This window comes from Centropristis striata, chromosome 10 (assembly GCF_030273125.1).
Source record: "Centropristis striata isolate RG_2023a ecotype Rhode Island chromosome 10, C.striata_1.0, whole genome shotgun sequence".
Taxonomy (NCBI): Eukaryota; Metazoa; Chordata; class Actinopteri; order Perciformes; family Serranidae; genus Centropristis; species Centropristis striata.
Genome location: NC_081526.1, coordinates 25,933,392 through 25,944,711, shown reverse-complemented (window position 1 = coordinate 25,944,711; position 11,320 = coordinate 25,933,392). Strand labels below are relative to the sequence as shown.

At 36.8% G+C, this 11,320-nt stretch overlaps 1 protein-coding gene across 1 annotated transcript; it reads left to right on the top strand.

The window, feature by feature from the left end:
- Positions 1-991: 991 nt before the first annotated feature.
- On the top strand, positions 992-10,509 carry LOC131979430 (pyridoxal kinase-like). Its single transcript, XM_059343401.1, has 11 exons — positions 992-1,231; positions 2,675-2,729; positions 5,080-5,184; positions 5,519-5,602; positions 5,938-5,972; positions 6,255-6,340; positions 6,558-6,603; positions 6,688-6,799; positions 7,479-7,615; positions 7,739-7,805; positions 9,186-10,509. The coding sequence occupies exons 1-11, from the start codon at positions 1,151-1,153 to the stop codon at positions 9,311-9,313; spliced, it is 936 nt and encodes a 311-aa protein (XP_059199384.1). The 5' UTR covers positions 992-1,150; the 3' UTR covers positions 9,314-10,509.
- The last annotated feature ends 811 nt before the right edge of the window (positions 10,510-11,320 follow it).

Sequence of the window (11,320 nt, the reverse complement as noted above, 5' to 3'; positions counted from 1 at the left end):
AGGACACATTAACATTGACAACTTAGTAGCTGAGAGGTCAGTGGGACAGATCAAGACTCCACAGAGCTTGTTTGACCTTCAGTGCTAAAGACATTACAGGAGCAGGGCATGTTGACCCACATGGGATTTTCACATCATTGAACCTAAGCAAGGCTGAACTCAGCGGTGATCTGCTTCCTGTTTACCTTTTCTACACTGCTGCTGGAGCTAAAAAGAAAGAAAGGCTAAAGGATATTAGCAATTTACTCTGTAATATAAATACCACCTCTGTGCTAGCGTGGTAATTACACTTTATATAGCTGTCTGTCAGTTTTAAGTGCGGTCCCAGAGGCAAAGCATGGTTTTCAGGTGTTGTTGGAAACCAACAATTACACAATTTTCTCATAATCAATTGTCAAATTATTTCAGCTATGTTGTGGACTTTAACTGACTGTTAGGTGGCACTGCATGATGGATTTAAAAGGTTATATCTCAGAGGTCATGGGTCTGGAAAACCTTTTTTTGTGTTTGCAAAATGTATCTGCATACAAAACATTAATATTTCTCTTGCTGTGTGTATTTCAATGCCATTGGACGTGGGAATTGAGACTAACTTGTATATTTAAATTCCCTATTAGTTGTTTTTCAACTGTTGTCAATGGCCTCTATGCTTTAAGAGCCAGAGGTTGAGGAGGGACCTTATGAAAAGCCATGAGATGTTTAAAAAAAAAAAGGAAAAAAAGACTATATACAAAGTATTTAGCCAACAGTTAGACTGATTCTTTTTCTTCACATTTGTGTTAGGGCAAACTCAGAGACTGAACTTTTATTTTTTTATTTTTTTAAGTTGCGAGGGCAAATGTGTTTAAACAAAAACTGTGAATCATTTCATCAACTCAAAACTGAAGTGAACGGTTTTTTTCTGGCAGGGAGTTGATGTCTCCCACAGTCCTCATGAGCACATGAACGCAGCAGTTTAGGTGTCCTTGTAGCTGCCTGAAGAAAAACTAAATGTCACTAGCAGCGGCGCCGCTTCTGCCCTTCAATGCTGGAGTTATTCCTCACATGCTAAGTGTCAGCGTGTCGGAGGAGCCTGTAGACATTTCAATGCAGCTTTAGGATTCATTTTGTCCGCTCGGTGTTCTTAAACGCAGTCGCTGTTGTTGCGGTAATGGAGTGTCGTGTGTTGTCCATTCAGAGTCATGTTGTCAGGGGATACGTCGGGAACAAGTCGGCAACATTCCCGCTGCAGGTAAGCAGATTTACATCCAGGTTGCTCAGAAAAATCACCAGATAGCATACAAAATCTGAGAGAAGTGCATGTCTTATCGAGGGTGACTTCCTGGTTTGTGTGAGAAGTCTTGCATTTACTGTAATATGAGGAAACCTTTACTGTCATCACAGGCCGTTTATTATTATTTTTTAGAATTTAGTCACCTAATATAGCTTAATAGATAATTGCTAATTGATGACTAATTAAAAAATACATTTATCTCTAAACTGAACTGGTGTTGTATGACAGTGCAAATAGCATTTCTCAATCAGAGATTTGAGCATGAATTACAGCCTGGTTGTTGTTATCTCCCCTTCATAGACAACACACTGTAGCTACAGGTAGCAAGCAAAGTTAAAGCTTTGATATCGTCGACCTGTTAAAATAATCGCCTAACTCATTTTTTCAAGTTTTGCAGGAAACACAAAAAACTTCACTAAAAGTGTAACATGACATTTATTGATCATTTCACTCAAAAATGATGGCTATTGGCATAGTAATAACACTGTGTGTAAATGATGTAACAAGCCTGTCAGAAACATGACATGACAAGTATAATTTTACTTCAAAGTGTCATTAATGTTCAGGACTCATCCCATGTCACCTTCAAAATAAAGTGTTACCATATCTTGCTTTAGTCACAAAGGCATGTTCAAAAAATTGCCTAAGTCACATTTTATTTTGACTTAGGCATAATGAATCAGCTTAAGTCACACACTAGGCCATTATCTTAAAGGGGTAAAATCACATGATCTGATTAACTGAGGGTATAGGTGATTTTACCATAGGTGGCCGGAGTCAATGAGGAGGGGATTTAGGCAAAAAAAAACAACAATTTTGACAAAAAATGACTTAGGCGATTATTTTAACAGTGTGATGATATCTTTTGCCTGGTGTATTAATTTTAATGTCCCATAGGAAAGCGTAGATTTCTTCAAATATTTGAATCAGAAATACCATTTTGTATTATAACTGGCCATTTTTAAAAGCACTTTGAAGTCGTCAAGATTTTTCAAATTTAGATTTTCCACTCAAAGACAGCCATTAGTTTATTTTATTATCATGCAGAGAAAATAATACATTTCCTGCAAAAGGCTCAGCAGGACAGTTTTCGAACAGTTCATAGAAAAGGCTGTCTCTATCTTTAAAGTGCAAGAGAAAGCATTCAGAAGCTAAAGCATTGTATAACTGTGTTAAAATGTAGTGATTTATATGTACTAAGGTATGCCAGAGCTGACCTCAGTCCTTTCAATAATCACAAAAGAAAGGTACACATTAGTGAGAAAAATAATAAGAACAGCTCTCACAGTAATTCACAATGCTGTTCCCACAGTACAGAGATATTTAGAAAATCCTTTAGACCTGGTCTTGTACTAACATCATTGTTCTGTTTTTACAGCTGCTTTGTTTCTTTTTTCTCAGGTGCTGGGCTTTGAAGTGGACTCTATTAACTCTGTGCAGTTCTCAAATCACACAGGTGGGCTTGAGTTTGACTCTTAATTTGCCCCTTGTCAGAATATGTTTAATCAGTGTCACAAAGTGTATTTGGTCATTTTCCACTTTCCTGCCACTTTTTTATTTATGAGAATATATTAAATATAAAGCTATGGGTTTTTGGTTATTACTGGTGTAGTACATAGACTAGGAATGCTTTAAGTCTTTAGTCAAAAACTATCAAGTTGTGATTCATGTTATGTTATACAGTATCTGAAAGGATCATAGAATAGTGGTTGTTTGTTTGCATCTGATACTACACACAAACAAGGAGGCTCAAAACGGCTTCCAGCTAGTCTAGACAAAAGCAGTTACAAACAATCAAATATTGACCTTGCCTGCTAGTATAGAAACCTTTGTATGAGCTATGTATGCATACTTTAACTGACTCAGTGATAGACAATCCTTCTGGCAATCAGTCAGGTTTAGAGGAGGGAATCAGTTACTGAATAGTTAATGTTTTCCTTGTCCCTCTGATCAGTTTATCTTTCCTGTCAGTTAACTTTACACCGGGTCTATCTGTTGGAGTACATTGCCTAGTATGAAAACTATATTGTATACTATTTAAAAGAGAATTGATGAAAAGAATTGAAACTATTAGTCATTTAAAAGATGAAATATCAAATTCAAACAGGGACAAACTGAATACATATAAATGCATGCACAGTTAAAACAAGTCATTAATGTAAAGGTCTGTGTGGCAAGATTCAGATAAATTAGCTTGTTTCTTTTTTTAAATGTTTCCGAATATCTTAATACATATATGAAATGCCTTCCTAAAATTCCTGAAGATTCCATTTAAAATTACAGTGAGCCTCGTCAAGCTATTCAAATCATTTGAAAGCTTAATCATCACTGTAAAGCAGTTTGCGAAACAGTGGCTCTCCAGGTGAATAGCAAAGCACTCCCTTGCTGCCAGCAGTGCAAATTCAATATATATATATATTTTTTCAAGCCTAGGATTAACAATAACTGCACTATAATGGACACAAACTGTGCAATATCAGTACTTTCAGCACTTCAATCAGGTGTACTATCATTCCACTGTGCAATATAAATACTTTCCTATATCTAATGGTGCAATTTCAACTTTTGATTCTGTCTATATTATATATACTGTTCCTAATTTTGTATTTCTTCTTGCTTAAATTGTTAATATTTTTTATGTATTGCTAATATTGATTGTTTACTATTTATTGTTATTTTAATTAGTTTTTGCTATACACTTTATCTTCTGTAACAATGAAAATGTCCCATTTGTGGGACTAATAAAGGAATATCTTATAGCCTTAAAAACACAGTTTGTCATCTCAATGGGCTTTACAGGTACACATGTTTGCAGGATAGTGATTCTCATAGAATCACTATCAAGTTGATTACTATCGATCAACAGCTCTATTGTCTTCATACATGCTATTTACTAATATAGTTGTTATAACTTATAGAAGATATGTGAAATAGGGCTGTCAAACTTTTTACCCATTCAGGAAAATAACATAAAACTTAATGTCTTAAATTGAAATTTGAGAGCTGAACCACCTGCAGAGAGGACCGGATTATAATCTGGGGCTCATGTGCCAAACTATGTGAAGAATGTGTTTTCTCCACAGGGGCAGCAGACATTTGCACCACTTGCATCCATATAAACATCTGCTTCTCTGTGGGAGGAAGCTGTCCAGTGTTGAGCATATGGACTACATTACACTACTGTGTCAACTCGAATTGTACTTGTAGTTTACACGACTATATGTATACATTGATACGCTGAAATGATCATTTTCATTGGAGGCATTAATATTACAGTTTTCTCAAGCTGTCCGTGCAGTCCTCACAGCAAGAGGTGCGCTCGCTGGCTCAGGGTCAGGTTTGGGCTCCCTGTGAACAGTATGTACCAAAGAGTGTTTGTGTCCATTCTGTGTCCAATCATTTGCAGTCAGAACAGCTTTAGAAGGTTTATTCTAGGTCAGTGGTGAAGGAGGGACAAAGAAAGGGGGAAGCTGGCAGCCAGGATACAGGCATCCCATTCAGTCAGCATGGAGGCCCCGTTTGGCCCTGGACACCACAGAGGAGACGGCCCTCAGCACAGGGAGAGGGGGGGGGTGGGGGGATGGGAAGACAAACAAGGAGCAGAAAAACACTTTGATGCAGATTGATTCACAGCAGGGTTGTTAAAGTACTACAGTCTTTTTTTTAGTTTTAGTAGTGTAAAGTGTCATGGTTCTCCACGGATCCTCAAAAAAGTCCTAAAACATCTTAGTTTCTGTCTTCTAGATTTAAATTCAATATCTTTAAAATGTCATGTCATTTTAAACCCCTGTTCTCCCTCTTCCTAGGCTACGCCCACTGGAAAGGGCAAGTACTGACAGCCGAGGAGCTGAATGTGCTTTATGAGGGCATTAAGCTCAATAAGGTGACCCACTATGACTACATCCTCACAGGTGAGCAGTCTAGCAGTGTGTTCCTGTAAAGACAGGTGGAGATGAGCAGCTACATTTTATGACAGCCTTGTTTTGCAGTTTAATAGAAGAGCTACTACATTCACCTCGAACAGTGGCCGCAGTATGACAGAAATGCTGCATCTGAAGCAATATTCCCCCAAAGTTATTGACATGCCACTGTTCCTGCATTTCTTTCACTCACTCACTCTTAGATTTGACCATTAGTTTGTATGGGCTGCCATAGAAGGATTGGGAACTTTGATCAGTAGTTGGATTACAGCAAAGTATAACACACTAACGTCATTTTCTCTTCATCGCACTTTCATCCATCAAGGGTACAGCAGAGACACGTCCTTCCTGGAGATGGTGGTTGACATTATTCAGGAGCTGAAGAAGTCCAATCCCAGCCTGGTATATGGTGAGTTTAAGTATTGTTATACTGTTCACATTTGGAGTTGAAATAACCAATATTGGTTAGTTAAATCAATTAGTGGAAGGACGGAAAAATGAATACTGATCACTGAATTCTTCCAAACAAAAGTGTGAAACACCCCTTATTTTTCTGATTCTTCATCTCTTCATGATGTGCAGTTTTCACTCTTTTCCAGCATGTTGTAGACCAAACAGTTGATCTGTGAATTGATAAAATAAGAAGCAGAATAATCCATGATTCAAAAAAATAAACATGAATTACAGCCCAGAGAACATTGAGTTTCTAACTTAAGTCCTAATTTTGAATCTTCTTTTCTACAGTGTGCGATCCTGTTATGGGAGACCATGGTGCTATGGTAAGCATCTTACAGTGAACTCCCTTCTTCTTCTTCCAAACTATACAGCTGACGAGGCTTCACTGGACTTAGTACTCTTTCTGTACTTTTCCTGAACCACCATTCAAAACATCCAAACATTTTAATTAATATAGTATTTATTCCATACATGTTATTCTGTCAATGAAACCCATCTTTCATTCATATTGTAATTATTTGTTTTCACTTTGGAAATACATACCTTAGTTAAAAAATTCAGGGAATACCATGAATGAAAAGTCTTGTTTATGACGTCTGTTTCAGTACGTTCCAGAGTACCTGCTGCCAGTCTACAGGGACAAAGTAGTGCCTTTGGCCGACATCCTCACCCCCAACCAGTTTGAGGCAGAGTGAGTGCACTTCCAATCATAATAAACAAAGTTAATGGGACACTACACAGCTTGGTTTGAAAAACATCCATAAAAGCTAGCTGTAAAAATGAATTAGAGATGGTACTATTTTGTTGTTATTAGCTGATAGGGAGAAATATTAGATGAGTCACTGATTATTATTCGATGCAGGTAAATCCCCATTTTTACATCAATGACTAGTGCCCTTTTTACACAGGCTATTAACTGGGAGGAAAATCATTACAGAGGAAGATGCTGTTGAGGTGAGTATCAAACGTATTTCTCACTGTGCTGTATCCAGTTTATTTATGTAAGCTTGAGGAAATTTAACCCCCCCATCCCTCCAGGTGATGGACTTGCTTCATAAAATGGGTCCAGAGACCGTGGTCCTCACTAGTACAGACCTGCCCTCGAAACGTGGGGACCAGTTCCTGGTTGCTCTTGGCAGTCAAAAAATAGGTAAAATACCAGACCAACTGATACTTCAGACCTATACCGAATGTGGTTTTTGTTTGTTTTTTTACACATTTGAATCTCCTATTGAGGTTCTGAGTGAAGTTTTGAATGTTGACATCATAATGTATGAAGCCATCAGCCCAAAAACCCAAACAAATCTGTGCCTTGCTTTGTGTACCGCAAGTGGGTTGTTTGGCCGTAGTAAAAATGTTTGTGCAAGGCTAAAGGCCAATAAATACTGACTGAAGCAGAATATCTCATCAGATAATAACATGTTGTATATTTTGGAAATTATTATATCTATCGCTCCTCAATAAATTTTGACTTTTGGACTTTACAACGCTCTGGCGTTATTGGAAATGTTTGGTTGACATGAGTTGGAAACAATCCAAGGCAGCCACCACTACAATGTGATTCTTCAAATAATATAATACTGATATTATTGTAGCCAAATCTTTATCTGCAACAGACACTGAATAAAGCTGGGCAGCATTCAAATGTTGCTTTAGAATTCAAATGTGAACATTATTAATGTAACATTAAAGCTTTAAACTAGTCAGCACAGTTTAGTCTACTTACTGCTTGAAGACATTTATGGATTTTACTCTTCATTTGGAATTTATGATTTCCATGTTTGTCCCTGGCAGTTCTGATTTCAATATCCTGTGTGTCCTGACTGTAGTGAAACCAGATGGGACCAACACCAGTCAGAAAATCTCCATGGACATCCCCAAAGTAGATGCTGTATTTGTTGGGACAGGAGACCTGTTTGCTGCCATGTTGCTAGCCTGGTCTCACCATCACCCCAAAGACCTGAAGGTTGGTAGCACACTTGACTTTTCAGTCAAAAAGTTGATGGAATCTGGTCTAATTATGTTGCTATACTGCTTAATAAGTTAGTGCCAATTTGCTAACCTTGTTTTTTTTGTCTGTTTCTCACAGGCTGCCTGTGAAAAGACTGTTTCAGTCATGCACCATGTCATTAAGAGGACCATTACATACGCCAACGGTAGGATTGTGTCATGTGGTCTCTCTACTTTATCTTGACATAGTTTACCTGACACAAGGGTTCTACAAAATAAATAGTAATATATCAAACAGTTGTTGAGAGACGCTTCTAAGTTGATTACATTTCTCTACACTGTTTGCCATCACAAGGATTTAGTGAAGCTATTGTTAGGTATTGAGTAAATGTGATTTATATACAGTAGGAGACCCAGAAGTAATGCCGTAACTGGTGCTCATATAACTGTTTGTAAAAAGCCACAAGAGGATTAACAGTGTCAGCATTCACTCAGACAGGAATGACCCTTTTACTGTAAGTTAACCAGTAAACCAAAGTCCAAAGTATTCACAGACCTTAAAGAGAGTCCAAGCTAGTATGTTATTAAGTATATTTATTATACTCAGAGCAACTCTGTCAAAAAAGGGACAGACACTTTTACCTTAGTGAGGAGGTTTGGTTGAGCTTGTTGCAAGATGACACCTTCTTTTAAAAAGGTGTGAATGGTTGGTCAAAAGAAAACGGGAAGCAAGAAAAATGCTGTCTTAGTGATTATAAACAGAATGGACAGTGAAATCAATAGCCCTAATCGCAAAGATTGATCTCTAATAAAACATGGTGTAATAATGAATACTACTGCAAATTCAGTTATAAGCCATACTTTAAAAGTAGCCTGCCAGAAATCTAAAATATCTTGACTGATAGAATTCCAGCACAGATAAGCTTCTGAGCAGCACTGGAGACCCCAGGGAACTCTTCCATAAACGTACCTCTTCACAGATGTCCAACAAATCACTACCTCATGAAAACAACTGCAAAAAACAACAAAACAACATCCTGAAAATGTAACAAATTCCCAATAATGTAATAACATATTTAATTATCTCTGAAAATGTTATTACATTATCAGTTAGGATATGCTTTTGAATTATAGGTGAAGTTATTACATTATTGAGTTTTATTACATTTTGGATCGACTTGAGTGCAAATTTTATTACATTTTCAGGCGTCATCACATTATGAGGAAATTATCACATTAAAGGGTGCTACAAGCCTGTTTAAATGCTAATTTGTTCAATGTATCTGCTTCAGTTTATTTGAATACTGATTAATGGGAGAACAATGGCGTTCTAGTGTTACTGTGTTGGGTGGGAACATCTCAAATAAGATCTATCACATTTCATTAACTCATTGACTCTGTCCAACATTTTCTCCTGTGCTTAATAAACTCTTAAACCTCTTAAAAACTTCCACCTTCCTCCTCACAGTGTTTTACGTTAGTAGCTTTCTTTAGGGCTGTGTCATAAAAAAGTGTCACTACTTTGTACTAGGAAGTTTTATGAATAGCCCCAGGTGTTTTCTTTCAACTTATCTTCTCTCATTCAGAAATTGCTGGGCCTGGGAAAAGGCCCAGTCCTGCACAGCTGGAGCTGAGGATGGTTCAGAGCAAAGCCGACATTGAGAATCCTGCCATAGTAGTGGAAGCTAATGTTTTACAGAAGTCTTCACACTGACGACTGTAACATTCTCGTGAACATTCACATCGAGCCGGTATGAATCAGCTTCAGATCTGGGTGGTCCGCCAGACACATGTAGGATTTTCACATCAAAGACTGTCACGTGTCTCTGCCTTACAGAACCTCTGAGGGAGCACAACTATGTTTCACGAGCGGGGTCAGCAGGATTTGTTGGATGTACATTCTGCTCACAAACCAACTGGAATCACTGCCATATGCGTCTGTACTATGGCCTGTGTAGACATCATCTGCCATTTGAAAGAAAAAAGGACATTTGCCAACTATGTTTTAGGTTTAACAATAGTGTAAGTGTACTTGAATCCTCCTTTACTTGGTGGAAATAATTTCTTGCTATAAAACAACTCATCTCAATTAGGCTGAACAGATTCATGCACGACCATGCCTCCACTAGTTTTGGTTAAGATTGTAAAGACTCGTCACATGTCCTTAAAGTGTGTTGCTCACAAGGCATTATAAGCACATCAATATACTGTTTATAATATAATGAAAACATAATGATTTAGACATTAAAATAAAATAGATGATTTTTAAATGTATGAAAGCATGCACTGTGCTTATAATGAACTTGGGTGTTTCATCATGCACTTTACCTTTAAGTGTTTTCACCTTATACATGCAGAATGGATGCATTATAAGTGCTGAAATGTGTATTTTGACTCCCACAAATGTGTAACATCTTATGCAATTATTATGTAGTCTAAACAGTTTCAATCCCCCGGTTTGTTTCATTTTATTTGTAACTTAATGATAATCATGAGGCTAGTTGATGTCTAAAATTATTTTAATGAATTTTCTGAATAATGTTTTTCACCTCCTTTTTTAACAATACATTAATGTCTTGAATTAGCAGATGTAGAACATGTTAGATCCATGTCTTAAGCATCTCAAATTGAGGTATTTGCACAGATAATCTTTAATATATTTACTAATCATTGTTTGCATTTTTGACTGTTGTCATATCTCAACAAAAGAGTCGGTATGAGAGACCATGCTGTATAGTAGCCTTAATGGGGTTAAGAATAAAAACATTGGTTGTGAATGTTTTCGTGTACCAATGTAATAGCTGATCCTCACACATAATGTTAGAAAGTCAAGTGCCAAGCTGTGAGCTGCTGCTCTGACAGAGAGCAATATAAGAACATAAATAATAAATGATTCATATTTTATTGAAACTTTGTTTTGACTTTGTTATTATTATTATTTTATTTATTTATAGGTTTCAAGATGAGTGAACCAAAGATGTGATACTTTTACTTTTAGGTTTATTAGCCTACTTAGCTTATCCAGACTGATACATTCACTCAAATACTTTGATACATTTTAACTTTTAAACTTACATCACTATTGAATTCTACTCAAGAAGTAGTGACTCATTTTAACTGTATTTACAATAAATTATTATTAACTACATAGAAAATATCTGATTGCATTTTACCTTCATTTTTTCCAATGCTTTCAATATGAAAGGATAAGGAAACAAAAGAAGGTAAACAAGTCAGCTTCTGAGTGGTTACTATATTGTGTGATTAGGGCCAGGTGACAGCTTTGTTTTCCCAACACTAATCCACAGTATGAATAGCCAGCATTAACCCAAATAACCAGACAGGCCAATATGTCTGCCCAACTGCAGCCTCCATGCAATAAGCAAAGTTAGGGCATTTTATTTATGTGCACTATCTAAGGCAGGGGTCTCAAACTCGTGGCCCACGGGCCAATTGCGGCCCACATGACGATATTTTGTGGCCCCCACCTTGAAGTGAAAGTTTAATGTTAGTTTTATATGAATGACACTTTACCTTGTTGTGTATGGAAGGTCCCTTTAATTACTTTTTTTGGTAATTTTGTGTCTTTTTTTTGGTAATTTTGTGTCTTTTTTAAATAATTTTGGGTCTTTTTTGGTAATTCTGTGTATTTTATGGTCATTTTGTATCTTTTTTGGTCATTTTGTGTCTTTTTTAAATAGTGTTTTTTCAGTCATTTTGT